General features: G+C 40.7%; 1 protein-coding gene across 1 annotated transcript; it reads left to right on the plus strand.

Annotated features, from left to right (window-relative positions):
• Positions 1-277: 277 nt before the first annotated feature.
• rab3c (RAB3C, member RAS oncogene family) lies at positions 278-14,359 on the plus strand (the record flags this gene model as incomplete). The annotated part of the gene is made up of 4 exons (XM_083783941.1): positions 278-502; positions 7,574-7,692; positions 13,345-13,469; positions 14,169-14,359. 4 exons carry the CDS (start codon positions 278-280, stop codon positions 14,357-14,359), a joined length of 660 nt encoding a protein of 219 aa, XP_083640067.1.
• Between the last annotated feature and the right edge of the window lie 5,891 nt (positions 14,360-20,250).

Genomic DNA, 20,250 nt, shown 5'->3' on the forward strand with positions numbered 1-20,250 from the left:
CAGCTATGCTAGGCACCAACCTGCTCATCAGGAGCAGTTGGTAGTAGTTAAGTGTTTTGCTCATAAAGTCAGGTGTAATAGTGATTGAACCAAGAACATTCTGATTCCCAGACAACAATAACTAACAACTCTCTCTCACCCCTATGGATAATTTATTTTATAACCAGTCAGTGAGTACAAGGCCAAGAACTTCATTAGTTCTTCTCACTACTGTACATTTCTACAAACAAAAACCTTCATGACAAAGTGAATCTCCTGTTTTGGTTTGTTTTTACAGATGGCTGCCACTCAGGATGTGAAAGGGAAGGGGGAGGGAGGGGACCAGAACTTTGACTACATGTTTAAGTTGCTGATCATTGGCAACAGCAGTGTTGGCAAAACGTCATTCCTGTTCCGCTATGCAGACGACGCCTTCACGTCAGCCTTCGTCAGCACAGTGGGCATCGACTTCAAAGTGAAAACCGTCTACAAGAACGACAAGAGAATCAAGCTGCAGATTTGGGTATGTGTTACCAGAAAAGTGTTTTTCAGATTGAACAGTTCAATTAGTTTAGCTACGTTAAATAATTATGAATAAGAAAAGAGTATTAATATTCAAGAAAACATGCACTAAAATGTTTGATTGCCTTAACAACTGGTCACATATAAGAGGGTGAAAAAAAGATGAAAGTTGAAATTGTTGGGATACAGTTGAGCAAAAAAATACTTCTGTGTGCTTATCCTGTGCACTAGCCATTGACAAACTAAAATCAAAGGATTACTTTGAGTTTTTTTTTCCATCTTAACATGAAGGAACTCAATATACAGCATATCTTCTTTCAGTCTATTTTTGACATCTCCTCTGCCTATGAATCTGTGAACCTATTGTATAAAAAGCTATTTTGTAGGCACAGAAACAACCTATGTGCTCTGTTACCTTTGAGATGTAATCCAAATAAGACAGTCCATACAGCTACAATGCCCTGACAGTCTATGCAATATCCCATTCAATTGACATCCAGGGTCTTCACCTTGTTTTGCCAGTCATGCATGCATTCCCACCATCCCCAATAGAATCAGAGAGCATTTATGTTTGAATGCAGCGTTCGTCTGTCTGGAAGAAATGTAATTTCCTTCATACGCCAACATCCGCTGGATACACAGTACAATCCACAAAGTAATATTATTTTGTTCCTTTGTAACTTCGAGACTTCGCGTTCATTTAACCCCGAAACTGTACAAATGTAACCAAATGGACCCGAATGAACGCTCAAAATGTTACAGTGCATACGGCTACGCTCAACATTGTCAGCCCCTTTGATTTGACCGAAGCTGTAAATGGCAAAAGGACTCTTTAAAGAAACTCTTCCCCCGTCTTCCTCTCCCTCCTAACAGTGACCTCTGTCTGTAAGATACAATTAGTCTAGCGGTCTCTGCTGAGACCTCCCTGTCCGTATCTTCTTCACTCCACGTGCACCTCACAGTTGATCAATATATATCAAACACAGTGACAGGCTGTGACACAATGGTTGTACTCTTGGGCAGATATTAGTGCCTTCTACTTCTCCTCATATGCAAGAAGGGTATAGTAAATGGCTTAGAAAATATTTATATATTTTTCTTATAATAATAAATAATAATAATAGCAACTAGTCATTAAAAGGTCAGTAAATCCCCCCGCCCCCTCGTAATGAAAAACGTCTTTTCAAATATATCAGATCTACAAGCTCACACATCACACCCCGTTGTGAGCTTGTAGATCAGACATTTTTGCCTAGTACGATATGCCCAAAATTTAGGGACGTCAGGGATAAAGTGATAAATTTTCTTTTTTCATGCTGAAAGTATTTTTCATTATATTTGACAGCGGCAACCACTGTTGAAACGATGGGACTTGGATGGTAGTTTTTGTGCATCATTCCATTGAAGAATTGTTGTAGTGTTTTCTCCCTCCTGTTGCCAAACATTCTGCTGTACAAGAACAGAGACAGATGGAGACTTCGCCATTACTGACAGGAGGAGAGTAAGTGTAAGCTTGGCTCACAGCAGGTGGAAAGCACAGAAGCAACTCTTACTACAATATGTAATAAAAAAAAATGCCTGTGGGAAACTGAAAAATGCAGGCGATTATGTAAATTAGGAAATGAAGCACATCGTTAGTTTATACAGGGACACGTGAGTCGCATGCCTAAGCTGTGTCAGCGTCAGTCATTCCTATTTTCATTCACATCTCAGCTAACCATTACGTCACACAGTCATACTCCAATCAGAATTCACGTCTCATATCCGCTGATGCTTAGCACCTCCTCCACCCCAGCCTCCACCTTTTGATCAGAGCATGGCATAGGCTAAAACACTTATATCTGCTGATCAAATGTCAATGTCTGCTGATTTAAGACGTGTCAACGTATTGCTTATGTATCACTATGGGGGTTTTGCTATCGTTCCCTGATTTTGCTTAGCATGCTGCTTCAACAGAATTAAGGGATCATCTCCCTAAGTGGAGCGTTTAACGCCAAGTATAGCTGTATTCCATTTGTTGCAATAAATGGTTAATCTACTTTGACGTGCGTTTCCTGTCTAAATTGCAATAACACCTTTGAGGTTTTGTTGGCCTTCCCCATATTTCTGCCTACCTACATACTGTACCTGTCTAATCTAAATCTAATCTACATCCATCCATGTTTCCTTGTATATACCAAATTCACTCCACCTTGCTGTAGAGTGTTATTTGCTGCCATAATAATTGTTGTCCTGCAACAACTGGTTTGCCCCAAGACATGTTGTTGGTTCACAATCATAGATGAAAGATCAAGCAATTCAACAGTATGTGAAAAAGCGGTAGAAGGTAAAAATCAATTGACAGACTAATTGCCATAATGTGTTTGTGCCATTGGTAAAGACAAGCATATTCAAACACAAACAAGATGTGCATTTCTGCCCTGTCTTACTTAGGTGCAAAGAGTCAAGAGATAAGCATTACACTAAGTGGCCTTTTAGAGTGATGTTTAGTGTCCATGTGGCTTGTGCGTGTTGCACTCGTCATCTTTTGTGAAATATATGAACTACAATACCAGTAAAACACAGCACTGTCCTGGTTTGAGACTGAGGTGACTTCAGCACAGCATTGTGCTTACAGTAGATATTGTAAAATGATACTCATAATGGTTTAAGGCGTAAATCCATGAGTGACACACAGTTCCGACTATTCAGCGTCCACTCGCGTTAGCATTCTATTGAAGGCTCAAGGCAGTCAGCTTCTTGGATTGATTTCTGGTAAACTGCAGACTACGAGCGAAGCTCTCTAGGAGGGTTCGCATTTACTAGAATCAGCTGGTTTTCTATTCTCTCCTGCCCAGTCGTTTTAACTGAGAACAAGCATAGCTTGTTACCAAAATAGCTTGGAGAAGCAAAGGTTATTGTCAAGCACTTGGCCATGAATAGATGGGCTATGTGAAATGTGTGGATGCCTACAAATGACATCTTTAGGAATCAGACAAGAGAAAAGGCAGTACATGGTCAGAGAATCAGGTGACATGTGCACAAATCGATACACGTACAAAGGTACATGTACGTGTTTGGATGTTATAGTAGATAGACCCAGCTGTGACAGGCTGTGAGCTGTGTCTGTGTGTGGAGTGAAGGTCAGAGATGTCCTCTGGCTATAACAAGAACACTATTACAGCCTTATTCAGACTGACAGAGTAAATCACTGTGGACAAATACTAAGAATTGCTGCCTGTTTACCATGTACAGTACAGCTGTACTGCTGTTGCTAACATTTAGCTGACATTGCCATGAAACGGATGTGCATCACCACCCACACTGTTATGACCCTGGTGTAGGGTTGCCAAAGGACACAACAAAAAAAACAGGGGAGATGCAGTCTACCAAAGAAATGTAGATTTATTAGATAATCAAAAATAAAGAATCATGGAATAAATCATGAATAAACAACTGAGATGTGGAAATCAGTAGTCAGTAGTGTGGTGCGTGTATGCATGAGTGAAATGTATATGTGACTATGTGAGTATGTGTTGGATATTGGATGTATTAACAGAAATGTTGAAAAGGGTGCATTGTGGCTAGTGGGAGAGGTGCAGAAGGCAACTGAAAAGAACAGAAAAGGGGAATGTTCTCCCCGTGTCCCCTAGGGTAGGTACCCTCACAAAAACATGCAGTAATCCTGGTCTCTAAACTGCCTCCCCCTGGCCAGCCGGGACGCCTGATGGAGGGGAAAGGAACTGGTTGGAATAACGTGCTCCTTCCACGCGCTACGTCCAACCAGGAAAACTCCCCCCTGTCAGGTGTAAAGGAGCAACTTGGACACTCAAGCATGAAGGAAGCATGAGTTAAGTCCGTTGCTCTCCCTAGGTTGGCGGAGGGTGTGTAGAGCCCAGGATCACATCACAGGATGATTGACACAGGGGTGAAAAATGGGTTACAAAATCGTGGGACAAGAAATATAAATTATAAAAGAAAATAAATGGGGAAGGATTGGGGAGGCAGGCTTTTATAGGGTGTCGGCACCGAGTCCAGGTGCCAATACTGATCATCAACCTCATTATCAGCTCTGCTCCCCAATCCTATGAAACAAGAGAAATAACAGAAATAACTAGAAATGTCGCAATTTTGGGGAAATTGCAAAGTGTGGTTGCCGCAATCGCTTATATATATTATTATATAGGCCCCTCCCACTAATTTTGCTAGCCAAATTAGAATGTCACGTCACCCCTATGATCATGTGTAAGTAATTTGGAGGAGATTTATCCCCCCAAAAACTATTTTACTGCAACAAACAGTTACATCGCATTTGCAGTGCCCCCTATGGATGAAAATGGAATTGCTTTTAGCTCTTGGTTGATTAAACCATCCGCAACATCTGATTCAAATTTCGGGTGGATTGGATGTTTGGTTCATGATTTGTAAAATAGGCCCCTCCCACTAAATTCGGAAGCCGATTACGGCCGAATGATACGCACTATCACTTGGTGGAATTTATTTCCTGACAGAAAAGGGGCGTGGGGAGACGTGTCATGACCCAAGAAATCCATGGAAAAATGAATTTTTATTTTACGACTTAGAGTTATAGTGAAAAACTTATAAGTGGGCTGTTATAGCGCCACCATGAGGCTGACTGATGTAATTCCTTTTCCATAAATTTTCATAATTATTAAGAACCTCCCCCCAAGTCTTGTAAATATGGCATATTTTCTCCAAGGGAAAAAATACTTAAATTGGAGCCTTAATTAGTCTTCGATCAATAATAGTTGTATAGTTTAATATTAATTAAACTATACAACGGATCTTTTAGGAAAATACAGGCACACGATTCCCGATGAAGTCGCGCGGCAAAGTATCCTCATTTACAATAGTCTGTTGCAACACTAGAAAAGCAGTTCCTGCAGAAACTGCGTGGGCTCGCCGAAAAACGCAATGTATATAATGAACAGTAGAAAATGTATTAGGAAAAGTTTAAAAAAAAGTATAAATAACTGCATAAAGCGGAACATGTTTGAACTACATTTCTAGCATAAAGTATATGTGGAAGTAGTATGATGCCCAAAAAGTGGCAGAATAAAGTAAGTAAAGTTATAACTGTGTCTACTAATGATTTGTAATGATTTGCAATTACAGCTTGTTGCTAATGGTGGTCTACGTCCATGTACCAAAGTTTGAGGCTGTAGCATGTTGTAAATAAAAGTTAGAGCTGTGTAAAGGCCAGCAAATAGGAAGATAGAGGGGCGGGACTTAAGCAATTAAGCAATTACAACGTGCTCCTATTGGTAGTCTAAGTCCATGGAGCAACTTTCAAGACTGTAGCATGCTGCAAACAAAAGGTATAGCTGTGTAAAGGCCAGCCAATAGGAAGACAGAGGAGTGGGGCTTAAGCAAATAAGCAATTACAGCGTGCTCCTATTGGTGGTCTAAGTTCATGGTGCAAGTTTCAAGACTGTAACATGCTACAAACAAAAGTTATAGCTGTGTAAAGGCCAGCCAATAGGAATACAGAGGGGTGGGGCTTAAGCAATTAAGCCATTACAGCTTGTTCCTCTTGATGGTCTACGTCCATGTACCAAATTTCGAGGCTGTAGCATGTTGTAAACAAACGTTAGAGCTGTGTAAAGGCCAGCCAATAGGAAGATAGAGGGGCGGGTCTTAAGCAATTACAGCGTGCTCCTATTGGTGGTCTAAGTCCATGGAGCAAATTGCAAGACTGTAGCATGCTGCAAACAAACGTTAGAGCTGTGTAAAGGCCAGCCAATAGGAAGATAGAGGGGCGGAGCTTAAGCAATTAAGCAATTACAGCATGCTCCTATTGGTGGTCTACATCTATGGACCAAATATCGAGTCTGTAGCATGTTGCAAACCAAAGTTATTAGCTCTGTAAAGGCCAGCCAATAGGAAGACATTGTGTGCGTGTGTGTGTGTGTGTGTGTGTGTGTGTGTGTGTGTGTGTGTGTGTGTGTGTGTGTGTGTGTGTGTGTGTGTGTGTGTTTGTGGAGCCTAATTGCACAAATAGCAGATCTCATTGAGATATTGGCCTTTACACAGCTCTCTGTGCTTTGGTAGTCACATTGTGTGAAAGAGGACAAGTGTGGCTACAAAATGAACATGCGTGTAAAGTGAATAGTTTGGCGGGACGACAATTTGTTTGGTAAATTTCCAAGGGAAGAATTTCAGTTTCCACCCTAGTCTACAAGGCCCCGCACTCTAAGCGGGCACTGATTAGGCCGCCAAACGGCCTGCGATTGAACTGCGATTTCGGAAAAAACGTGTAACATTTCGAATACGGTTTGAACCACGAAAAAGTCCAAAGTCATGTGAGCTTGCTAAGTTTAGAATACACGTTTCTACGACAAAGTATGCCAAAGTAATGAGGCTGCAAAAGTGAGGTTGATTTGGGATAAAATCCCATTCATTGTATATGGGAGGAAATCATTATAAATAAAGTTAAATATCTAAAAAAGGGCCTGGGCCGTGGCTCAGCGGTCCATCTCTCCCCATTTCCTGTCAAACTACTGTCTATCCCTCCATATAAAATATATATAAAATAAAAAAATATATATATATTAAGTATAAACCTTTTCAAAACAACTTTTTCACCAATGAAAATTCAAAGATAGATGAACATTTTAAAGTTTGAATGGAGAGTCAAAATGAAAGTATGACGGAGTAATAAGAGTACAACAGTGAACTGTGAAAAATGGGACCTTTCTTCCATCGACTCATTATAAAGAATGTAAAAAGAAAGTTACATTTGTTAATTGTAAATTTCTAGCATAAAGTATGTGGAAGTAGTAGGATGGCGAAGAAAGTGAAATCTGTCAATAACATTAGTGTGCTCGCTCTGATTAACCATTCATGGTGATCAAACTTGTGAATGATTCATTATTGACATCTCATTAGGCATACCAATTACCTGTGCTCATCGTTAGTTTCTTACTCTAGTCTGTAGAAGAAATGTAGCCATCGAGCTGAAGTAAAATATTGCAAATGACCTACTGTAGTAGTAGGTGGGGTGAATTATTATTATTAGCATATTTTAGCCTTAAATGAATGCCTATTTTGTTGGTTAATGTTCTGTGTTTAGGACACGGCTGGACAGGAACGCTACAGGACTATCACCACTGCCTACTACCGTGGTGCCATGGGCTTCATCCTTATGTACGACATCACCAATGAAGAGTCCTTTGGTGCCGTACAGGACTGGTGAGTCCATCTTGGTTGCAATGCGTTATGCTGGGGATCTCAGCTCAGCTCATATGATTCAAGTTTCTTTAATATGGTCTTGGTTGATTTGTATTGCCAATTTGACAGTTGCATATACCGACATTGTCCGTTTGATGTCGTTTGTGTGACCTGTCTCTCACGGGGGGGGGGGGGGGGGGGGGGAGAGAGAGAGAGAGAAAGAGAGAGGGACAGAGCACTCTACTGTGAAAAAGGTGAAGGTGTATTTCTCCACCATGAGAAATCAGGCTTGGTCCATACTCCATACCCTTTTCCAAATTCTCCATATACCCTTTTCCAAAGTTCCCCTGTCTGCTGACCCTCAGGGGAACTTTGAACATCCTACAAAAAAAAGGCTCAGGGGCGACTGCGCCTTTGCTGTTAATTCGTCGTTTGCTGCTCGCAGCCCCTACACTTTGGAACAGCCTTCCCCTTGCTGTTCTATCTATTTATATTCACCTTTGAATCCACCTCATGATCCTGTACTTTTATGTTGTTAGGAAATGTTTTCCTTGCTGCTCATAACTGCCCTTAATATTATTCTATATTTGTGCATTGTATTTTACTGTATTGTATTGTGTTGCTTTTTCTGACCTGTGAAGCACTTTGGTACAATGTGCTTCATACTTAGCTACATAGCTTCATACATTTGATTTGATATAGAACAAGTAATAATTATTATTATTATCATACCCTTTATATTTGCATTACACTTTTCCAAACAAAAATTACAAATCGTTTTACACACATTTAGAAACAGATGAAGTTATCAACCGTGGTACTGTAGCATACAGTAGTAGATAGTTATTTCCATCTACATCTTGCTGAAGACCTTGCCCCTGGCTCTCTGCAGGTGTTTGAAATCTCTGTAGTCTATTTACACCACACTGTTATCTTCCACAGTCAGCCCAAGGGAATTATGGGTACACAGAAAAAGGCATGTTGGATAGGACATATTTCAGAAGGTATTGCTTTTAGATAAGCTCCCTCTCTTAGATACAGAGAGATACTGACATTGCACTAAACATATCTTTTTGTAATGTTTACAGATGTCTTGTCAATATCTTTCAATAGCTTTTTCTCCATTGTGGGCCGACAATGACCAGCTTAGAGCTAAAGTTTAAAAGTTTGTACCCTTCTATCATTGGCATGATGAGAATTTAAATCGTGTTTGTGTTCTTTACCTCCTTTATCTTGTAACTAACCCTAAGAACAAATGGAGACCTCTTAATTATTACCTGTCCCTTTGACTAAATACTGCAGTCTCGCATCTATAACTGCTACCTCAGAAGTCAAACTATTACATGTGTCTGTGTCACATCTACAAAACAGGTTATAACTGCTACCTCAGAAGTCAAAGTATTACATGTGACTAGCAGCCATCATCCTGCTGTTACTGCTGAGTTTTGTCAGACCATACAGGAATTAAACTGTGATGGGCAGAGGAGATTTTCTTTTTCTTTAAATAACTGGAATCTTTCTTTTGTAATTGCCATGGGCTTTACCCTTTAGTTTAAACCCTCTAATCTTAGTAAAAACTGACCATAGTTGGACCGCTTTTTACACCTGCACCAAATCTCTTTGCCAAAAACAGCTGATCTACACTACATGCTCACAACGAGACATGTTGCTTGTACAGTAGATGGCCTAATTTTGGCAAATGTTCCCCCCAGAATAGGGATGCTGGGGTTCAAGTGGTTAATTCCACTTTCTGTTTCCCCTTGTTCTTTATGAGAGGGATGCAGGAAAAAAGGGTCTCCATGGCAACACAGCTCATTCCCAGACTGTGCCTGCATTAGCTATGTGACGTGTCCATTTCCTGCCTGTGACAACTTAACAAAATAGGAAAAAATTATCAGACTGAATGTAATACAAATGAGAAATCAGGTAAAATAATATTCAAACGGGTTGAATTAGCATTTTTAACACATACATATACTGTACTGCAGGGGCTTTCAACCCTTTTATACCAGTACCACCACAGAAAATATCTGGCTCTCCAAGTGCCACCATAATAATTAACTGACGTTAAAATACAGGAGCTCGCCGTAGACCTGCCCCATCCTATTAACACAGGAGGAAAATATAATGTATTCTTTGAATCGTTTTGTTTTTGTTTCCTAAGCCAATTTTGCTGCTGCTCTGACGAAACTCTGTCTACAGCTGTACACTACAGATTCAAGTACACAGTTCTTCCGTACTTAACCTTGTTTTCATATATGATGCTTTATATGGTCACATTAATATTTACCTTGCAGCAACATTTGAAAAATATGCATCATTAGTCCTAGCCTATTTCAACCAATTGCTTGGTCAGAAGAACTACCTGTATTACCGTAATATAAATATTTCATTCCACTCTGCGTACCACCAGAGGGGGGCTCAAGTATCCTTAACACAGTGTGTATGAAATGGAGGTGCTGTTGATTTCCAATAAAAAATGATAAGGTGCCTAGACAGAGGAGATGAGAAGGAAATCATGTAAAATATATAGGGCCTATGCTAAACTACATTATACAAATACTAAGCTATATTACAAGGAGGCTACTTGTCATAGCAGATACTTTTTGTCTTCATCAAATTTCATTCTATTAACCCATTCTGGGCGGGGTTCCCTATTTGTACCTTACCCCCTCAGGCCGGGAACCCATATTTGGGTTCTGTACAGTATGTACAGTATTCAAAAATGTAAAATTTGTGATTCTGCTATATCAATATTTGAAGTTTTTCAGAAACCTTAGGTCAGGATTTAGAGGCGTTTTTAGAATCGGCCTTAGGCCTGAATGGGTTAATTCAGTCAAGTAATTTTAGTTTGCAAATGCAGTTTTGTAACTTGTCCATCATATCCAATTCCTACTATCGTTTTTGGTGGAAATTCCTAGTTTTCATTGTTAGTTTCATTAAACTGTTGTTTTAAGTCAGCTGCGGTCGTGCTCCCATAATAAAGCCGGACGGTGGGTGAACTACCTATAGAGCTTAGAAATGTTATGAGCGGAGGAGTGCTTTGTATATCATGTCCATAGCACTCACCCGCAATGTTCGCTCCATTCAACCGCTACTGTATTTGAACATCTCTGTATTACGTATCTGGGTTATTAGCACATAGCTTAGCTGAAACAACGTAAAGATGGACTTCTCATGGGTCGTGGTACCGATTCAATGTCAGGTCGTAAACAATCTGGGAACCCATCTGTTCTTGAGAGATTCGGTCGTAAATGACCGGGTTGTCAGACACAGCCAGGTTCATCAAATGAACAGAGCTCCTCTCCAAAAGTGTGCAAAGTTGTATTCGCGGTTGTGCTCCCAAAGTCTGCATACTGTATAGTTTGGGTGTGCTCATGCATCCCCGAGTATGGACTAGCATTTTCATGCAGTAAGTCCATAAACTCTGATACAGACACCAGCTCGGAGTGGGCAGCTCTGCCTTTGACTCGGTCGTCTGTCAGAGTGAAATTGTACATGATCAGCAAGTGGATGTGAAATGATCCACGTCTAAACTGCTCTCTAACAAGTCAGATTGGGACAGAGAGAGGGAGTGAGTGCCAAGATCACACAGCTTTCTCCTACAATAGATTTTCTTTCTGTGTTGAGCTGGTTGTGTGCCCTACTTTCAGAGTAGACTGCACACCAAGGGAAGGATAGATACGTTCACCTAACTGCTTTCTTCAAAATTGTGTTGTGTAGATTATGTCTGAACAAGGAAGTAACTACCCTATATACTTCATTGACTGCAGTGCCCAAGGGCTCTACTGTATATTAGGCCCCTAACTTTATTTTCTTTTGCTCAACACAAAATCTCTTAAAATGTAAAAATTGCTGGTCAACAAGATCACAACAGATCGCGATGTGATGCGCAGTGGTGTATTTGCGATTGGGCCTTTTGGACTCAGGCTTTCAGCTACTAAGGTACTAAGGTACACAGGGAAAACGTATTTGAATATTCTAATCACACCTGGGGGTCTACTATACTCAGTAATGTTAACTCCATAGACACACAAAACAGAAAAAGATCATCACAGCACTCAATCTTTAAAATCTACATGGGAACGGCATGGCTGGATCTTAGCTTCATGTGGCCAGCCTGTAACATTAATCTGTTGGATGACATATGACTCCAAATATGGGAAAGGTTTCAGCCTAATCAGAACCCCCCATACCATTGACCTCAATAGTGTGATTCCTGAAGTAAATGTCCCTTTAATTTGCTCCATAGAGCGCCAAAGTCCTGACGTCACTCGCTCATCCCCTGGTTCCAAGGGGTTCGCAGAAGTTTTCTCTATGGAGAATAACATTGGGTCATCTTAAAATCGTCTCATTGTGGTCCAAAAATAAACAAACGGTCTCTGTGATATTGTCGGGGAGGTGTCTCTGTATCGTTTAAGGCAGTCAGTGACTAATATTTTATACAGTCTGTTTCTAGTGAAAATGTTAACTAATTCGGCAGCAGTTACGTTTTCTCTCAGTCAGTTGCTTCTTCATATCCATACGAGTGAAACCGCCGGGAAGATTTGTTTATTTTTCAAGGCGATCTAAGCTCCCCTATGGGGACTATAATACAAATAAATAAATACACGAACCTGTGGACTTAGCGATATTGACGTCAGACTTTGGTGCTCTATAGAGAACTTTATTATCAGCTGTAACCTAACAATCCAATATAGAATGTGGTTCCTTGCTGTAAAACGATGTGATATGTTCCCGTAGAAGCCATGTCTGTATGCACTATGCAATTAATCTATTTATAAGAAAAACATCTAATTCGTAGAGAAATGCTTCACTAGCCACAATCCTAATGTGTGTTACTATCAAATATTCCCAATCAAATCACTGGGGCCCTAAACTACGCTGTAAAATCCTTAACTCTAAGAATGTAGCCTACAAATGGATTCAAATCAAGGGTCAATTTCTTTCCATTTGTGCATTCTCAGAGTTACAGACCTGTAACCAAGGTCACTTTAGACCTATACTATAGGAGGTTCTCTGCGTCCTATAGATTAGGGGTTCTCAGTGTTTTTGGCTGGGGACCCCCAGAACTTCTTTGGCCATGTCTCGACCCCTGCCCCGCCCCCCACCACCAATACAAACTGACTGCAAAAATAACCTTAAAAATAGAGAAAATATATCATAAATGAATACTGAAACCAAATGTAATCATTAAGGAACGTTTATGCATGCACCACACCACAAACTCTTAATTTCCATTTTCCAGCCATTCATTTGCAAATAATTTATTATTATTATTATTATTACTTAATAATTTGGGGACCCCGCATTGCCTGGTGTGTGAATGTGGGAAGTGAGGACACTGGCGTCGACTGTTCGCCGCTTCACCTCCCAATGTATGAATGAATGGACCATTGAGCTTTGAGTAAGCACAGTAAGTGCATAGAAAAGCGCTATCAAAATGCAATCCATTATTATTAAAGCGTACTGCATCACATAATGCAATGCATTACACCTCATTCTATAGCTTTAAGGGAGTTAGCTACAAAACTTTGCATGAGTGGTGAATTATGACCATTAAGTCTGTCTCGTGGCTGATTAGGATTGTTTTTTTTATGAATTACTTAAAGTTAGCATTTCTTAATTGAAAGAGATACTCTTTTGTTATTCTTGTTATCTCGCTCCATGCAGGTCGACCCAGATAAAAACCTACTCCTGGGATAATGCACAGGTGGTGCTGGCTGGGAATAAATGTGACATGGAGGAGGAGAGAGTTGTGTCAGTGGACAGTGGAAGGCTGCTGGCAGAGCAGCTGGGTAAGACCTTATGCCATTCTTCTTTCCCAAGTTCATTGACCATAATGACAAGGTTTCCATACGACAACGACGACATTCACACGGTAGCCATTTTGCTCTTATGTCATGCTCAGAGGCATGCAGCCAGGGGGGGGGGGGCACTGTCACCAGTGTAATGCACAGTTTTAGCCTCTGATATTTAGATTGCAACTGTGAGTGCAAACTGTGCTCAGATGCAACACAGTACACCTGCTAAAAGTAGGGTTGTCCCGATCCGACCACGTGATGGGTAATCAGGGCAAATCGCGTAGTTTTCAAATGATCTGAATCGGATCAGGAGGAGCACAATATTTTTTTTTATTATTCCCTTCATTCTCATCTTGTCTTTTTGATTAGATTAGCTTATTGTGTCTACAGTATTTGTCTTTGAGAAAGTCTTGCTTAGAGTATCAATATTATTTCCATATTATGACATTAGACTGTAATTTTGGATATTGTACTATTGTGTGTCAAATATCGGATCGAGGGAGAAAATTGGTATCGGCAGATATTAAAATCAAATGATCGGAATCGGATCGGGTGCACAAAAACGTGATCAGCAAATCCCTAGTTAAAACTTTGCAGAAAATGTCTTGTGAATATACTGTGCTCATGATCAAGGCTATATGCTTTACATCTCTCATGAGTGTTTATTTTGTTCCTCATAACCTTCTAATCCAGGCTTTGAGTTCTTTGAGACGAGTGCTAAGGATAACGTCAACGTGAAGCAGACATTTGAGCGCCTTGTTGACCTAATTTGCGACAAGATGTCGGAGAGCCTGGACACTGATCCAGCCGTCACCACGGGGGCCCCCACTGCCAAGCTGACAGACAGTGCTCCACCTCTCCAGCAGCCCGGATGCAACTGTTAGTGGTCAATTCCAGGGGCAAAGGGAGTGCAGCTCTAATCTTGCAGGGTGTGGGAGAGTGTGCTGTGTGTATGTTTTGTTTTTCAGTGGCATAAACATCCAACTCAATGTTCAGCAACGGGTTAGGTTCCATCAGGAGTGATTTTGTTGGGTGGTAATATTTTGTATTTAGCGCTGCTCTCTCTGGACTTAGAATTGACAACTACGATATTATCTATCTCACAAGATTCCATCATGTTATATCACAAACAATTACGTAAACACAAACGAGCGGACAGACATACTGTACAGTACACTGGTGTTGTAAAATGTGTAATATTACAGGACATAAAAATACCTTTAGAGACGTACTAGTCATCTAATTATTCTGCAACTTAATAGGCTTGTAAACTAAGTATCCTTGATAATGCTGGACAACATTTTAATTTTAGTACATAGTCCTAGACAACTTTAAGTCTTTGAATAATAATAAAAAGGAGCGTAGAATTTGTCAGTCATTGCTTTAATTTAGATTAAATATTTTGATTTAGTCTGTACAGGATGTATTTTCCTTTTATAGGTATATTTTATCTCCCAAAGCTGCCAAATATATATGATTTAGTGCACTGTATAGGACATATAGTGGCTTTCTTTTATGCAGCGTGCTTGTTCGATGAATGTGTGGGTATGGCGTGGCTGTGTAATGAATTATGTGTGAGTTTGCATGGGTATGACTGTTCTATTTATGAGTCCATAAGTGTATGCATTTTTGTTACCTTAAGAATCATCTACCTTGGATAAAAAAGTGGCCTTTTAGCATCTCCAACACGGCCTCCGTTAGTTCCTTTGTCATGTATAGTTTTGGAATGAATCGAATATACACATTGTTGATGTGGGTCCTGTAACATGTGTTTTACTATCTGTAGATGTGTGATTCCTCTGACGAGTGTATCCGTAAACCTTAAAAAACAAATAGTAATTTGTGCTTAGCCTCTAAAGATGACCCTTTATAGTGCGATGAGATGAGCATGCTGCCAAAAAGTCAATCATTTGTGCTGGTTTACCCAGGCCCTCTAGTACTAAGCCTTATCCAAAAGAGTCATCCGTTTTATTGTAACCTCGTGCCACCAGCCACCCCCCATATCATCACACTAACTCCACGTTTTTCCAGAGAAGGTGCGTCATGCAGCTATGGCACAGTGTAGTGAATGTGATAGTGTGTAAGACACTAGTGATCACCTGCGGCATGGAATAAACAGCCATATCCTCAGATGCAGTTTTACATTTAAGCACTGAGTCGCATGTCAATATTTCATGAAATTAAAAAACATACACCAAAAAATGCTTAGGAGACATGATTTGGGCCAACTAACTCACATGTAGTACAGTAATCTTAATCATATAAAAAAAACAATGTTCACATACTGTAGTGTCATAACCTTACACATAGCTTAAAAAGCCCACAGGTTTCTTAGAGCATCACCTCACGAACACACTTGTGCCAAAATACATAAGCTCTTCTTTTTGCATCGTCAGTTGTTTTGTTTTGGGTAGGTAATTGAAAGCTCCAAAAAATTGCATGAAGTCAATACTGACTTATCTGTGTTTATATTCTAAGATTGTGTATATATATCCATCTATGTTTCAGATTTAAGAGCATTGTCATAGCACTTGCTGTGAAATGCAATGGGCCAATAAGTGCAATATTTTATGAATTAAGTCCTGTACATAGTCACTCCTATCCCCAATAGCATACATCTACAGTAGATGAGTGATAGTTTAGTTAAATGCTGATATTGGACAGAATGGCACTGCACAAGATGTACATTCTCTACAAAGAGAGTGTGCTTTGTGTGTGTGTGTGTGTGTGTGTGTGTGTGTGTGTGTGTGTGTGTGTGTGTGTGTGTGTGTGTGTGTGTGTGTGTGTGTGTGTGTGTGTGTGTGTGTGTGTAAAATGGTGATCACATACAGTAACATAAATGTATGGTGTATTGTTTGTGTATATCTTTTATACAGATGTATTCATGTACTGTATGCTGTTCCTGCTAACTGTTGGTTGTTGGTACACTTGTATTATCATGTCAAAATGCAGTGTTGTTGTGAAAGATAGTCAGGGAAATAAATTAGTCAATGCCATATGCTGTACTGATGTAATTCAAAATAAGGGATACATCTCAAATTTATTTCTAAGACCCTTGTATGTGTGCGCATGTGTGCACACGTTATTCATACGTGTGCACACATGCATGTCTGTGATCTAATTATTTTATGCTAATAATAGCCATGAAATGACAATGTTGTACTGATCTCAAGGCAAGATTCAGAGCAACATGTATTAGTTGAATACATACTGTAATGTGGCTATTAAGAAGCCAAAACATTCGCTCTGGTGACATCTCGTATTTAAACTATGACTTAATGTAGAAGCAGATATATTATTTGTATCTTAGAGTGAGAGCAATGTAAAAAAAGAAAGAAAAAAAAAGTATGTTTTTGAGATGATAGGAAATAAAAGGAATTGTATTCATGGGTGCCTGTTTGGTCTCATGCATTCTCATGATGCAATATTTAGATCGCCACAAGGGGAACTCTATGGTTATTAGACTCCTATGACTGACCAGAACCCAAGGATCTAGTTCTATTTTTGGAGAGAGTATACCACCTTGTGGAGAGACGGGGTAATGTTGGGTAACAAAATGAAGGCTGCTGTGGGTCAGTGATGTAGGCCTATATTATGAATGATGAACATAAACTTACAAATTCAGCAGCATTTCTATGACTTACTGCATTACTTAACAGATAATAACTTAACTTAATAACAGATTGTTGAAAAATAAACAATGATTGATTAGTTACTTTAACCTATGTAATTACAAGAAATAGAAGATATTTTGGCTTTCTATATCCTGCATAGGCCTATTAGTTAAGGCGGGTGCCAGGTAGGCTATAGGAGTCTACCAGAGAAAATATTTCTCTGTTTTTACTTTATAGTGAGCTATTTTTTTAACGATCAGTTAAACCGCACAAGATGTGAAACAAACCCTTGCATTGAGAATACACAAAAACTTTTGTCAGTGTATGCACTTGCCTTCACAATGTCTATAGGCCTATGTCTATAATATGAACCAACACAAATCTCAAACAGATCCAACCAACTCACATTTCATACCATGCATGCATTAATGCTAGCCGCAATTTGCAACTCTAGATTCATCCCATTATTTAAAAAAAAGTCTAGAGTTGCAAATTGCGGCTATAGCATTAATGTTTGTGTTTACACTGTTACACAAACACTCAAAACTAGTTATAGGAAACGGTACCAAACAATGTTTGTGTACACAAACACTCAAAGCTGGCTATTTGTTGTCAATGGCATTCCGTTTGTGTGAACATAGCCCAAAATTTTAGATTTCTTTCGATTCTGACGAATCTCTCTACGAGAGTCTAAAAGATAACTACGCCCCTAACGTCGAAGAAGCAACCTTGATGCTTTTAAATCACTCTTACCATGTACAAATGCAAAATCTAAGCTGCTTTTAATGTTGCCCCACTTGTTTGTGACGTCTGCGGAACCATATTAAACACCTGCGGGGCTTATTTTTCAATAAAAAAGGTATTTTAATCAACTCTGTCTCGGAATCTGGCGGCCATCTTGCTTTTCTCTCCATTGTAAATGCGCAAGAGAACCCTGGCCGCTAAGGGCGCGGGCAATATTCTGTTGCGCCGTTTACCGCATTTACAATGGAGGATTCAGAAACTAAGTTGATTAAAATACCTTTTTTATTGAAAAATAAGCCCCGCAGGTGTTTAATATGGTTCCGCAGACGTCACAAACAAGTAGGCCTAATGCAACATTAAAAGCAGCTTAGATTTTGCATTTGTACAAGGTAAGAGTGATTTAAAGGCATCAAGGTTGCTTCTTCGACGTTAGGGGCGGAGTTATCTTTTAGACTCTCGTAGAGAGATTCGTCAGAATCGAAAAAAACCTCTACGAGAATCTAACATTTTGGGGTAGTGTGAACACATGTTTGTGCTTACTATGTTTACACAAACCGTCAAAGCTCCTCAAAAATATAAAGAATACAATTTTGCTACTCACCAAAACAAACGTCTCAGAAAGCCAGCTTTTGTGTAAAATCCACTTTTTAAAATTATGTCCAGGGACAGAGGGAACCTGCACTTCCTCGTTCTTCGTTCACGGTTCACCTGCGGTGACGCGAGGTTACTGGTTACTGGTTAGTCGTGCAAAATGGGGTAACGGGGTATTCACTCTAAGGGTATTCTCGTATTCAGAGACGGTCCTGGCAGGGTACTAAGCGAAATCTGGGCACCATTTTTGAGTGGTGCAACCACTCCAAAGAACAGCAATGTCCGTGTTGGTTAACTTAACCTGTTGTTATGTGACTTTAACCTATGTGACTTTAATGAGTACCAGTAGGGGCGCTGTTGTGCCAGAAACAGAGAGAGATAGTGTTGCTCTGTCCAAGACTGTATCTCTGCAGCTTGCAGACCGGTCGGTGGGCGTACCTCTCAACCGGACCAGTTGAAGCCACACCCCCCAAGCCGCGAAATTTCACAATAAAAGCTCTCGGAAAATCTTGCCCGTGGGAGGTTAGGGTTACGCCAGGGCTCCACTGGGCGCGTTGCGTCTCCGTCGCGTCCTGCTCGCGTCTTGACAACGTCAACGTCACGCTAGAGGTGCTCCACCGCAGGCTTTTGAAAACTGCGCGTCAGCAACATTCTTTTATACATGAATGGACGCGTGCGTGCGTCAAAAAACGAACCGGGGCAATTTTTGAGTCACCGAACGCAGCACAACGCAACGCAACGCGGGCAGTGGAGCCACCCTCCATTGATTAAAAGGGAACATTCCCGACGCTGACGGAGACGCGACGCAGACGCGACGCAGACGCGCCCAGTGGAGCCCTGGCGTTAGGGTGAGGGTTTGAGATAGCTTGTATAGTTGAGCTTTTTGTCCCTGTAGAGTTGCCGTTGAACACGCCCACCTCCTAACGGAGTGGAGGTCATGAGAAGAGGAGGTCCCACCCGCTCCACTATGAAGCTGCAGGCTGCAGCTATACCCGACTCGCTCTGTTGCCTGATAATGAGAGAGAGAGGGGGGGGGGGAGTTGTTGCACCACTCAGTTCACACGGGTGTTATTTTTTGTAAGACTGGGCAGTGGGCACTAAAAAAGAGTCGGCACCAAGGTCTGGGTGAGAAAAGTGGGGACATTTTGGGGGAATACTGGGCAGTTTAGTAAAAAAAAAAAAAGGAAGAAATTTTGCCTGGATTTCCCCTATATAGTGCCCATTCTTCCGAGGTCTGGTGGCCGTCCCGTTTTGGTGCCCACATTTCCGTAGTGCACGCTCTTCTGAGGTGCCCACATTTCCCAGCTGAGAAATCTGGGCACCAAAACACTAGCGCTCAATCTGTGCCCAGATTTCCCTAGTATCCACTATTCCTTATAGTGCCCATGTTTCCCCAAATGCCCATAATGTTTTTGGTGCTAAACTATGGTATTTGAAGGAGAGCAGAGCACTGTTTTCTAAAATCACCTATAGCGATAAACAGTGCTGCCCTCCATCATGACAGCCTAAATGTATTATGTGAAGAGATGACCCCTGACTATACAAGTAAGACGCGCAAACGCGGGAAGCGAACGCAGCTCGTAAATTGCAATAACAACAATTAGAATAAATTATGTACTCTTTTTTCCTTTTTAGTTAGTAATTTGTTTAAGTTTTCTACTGTGTGTGTGTGTGGTTGTTTGTGTGTGTGTGCTACAGCTGCGCCCTCTGGTGGCGGGCTGGTGGTGTCACAGCGGGACAGACAGACACGATCTGCAGGGTCTCATAGTTAGTGCTCATTGCTTTCGCAATCACTGCGTTCGCAATCACTGCGTTCGCAACTATAG

This window comes from Protomyctophum parallelum (assembly GCF_964188405.1).
Source record: "Protomyctophum parallelum genome assembly, chromosome: 15".
NCBI lineage: Eukaryota > Metazoa > Chordata > Actinopteri > Myctophiformes > Myctophidae > Protomyctophum > Protomyctophum parallelum.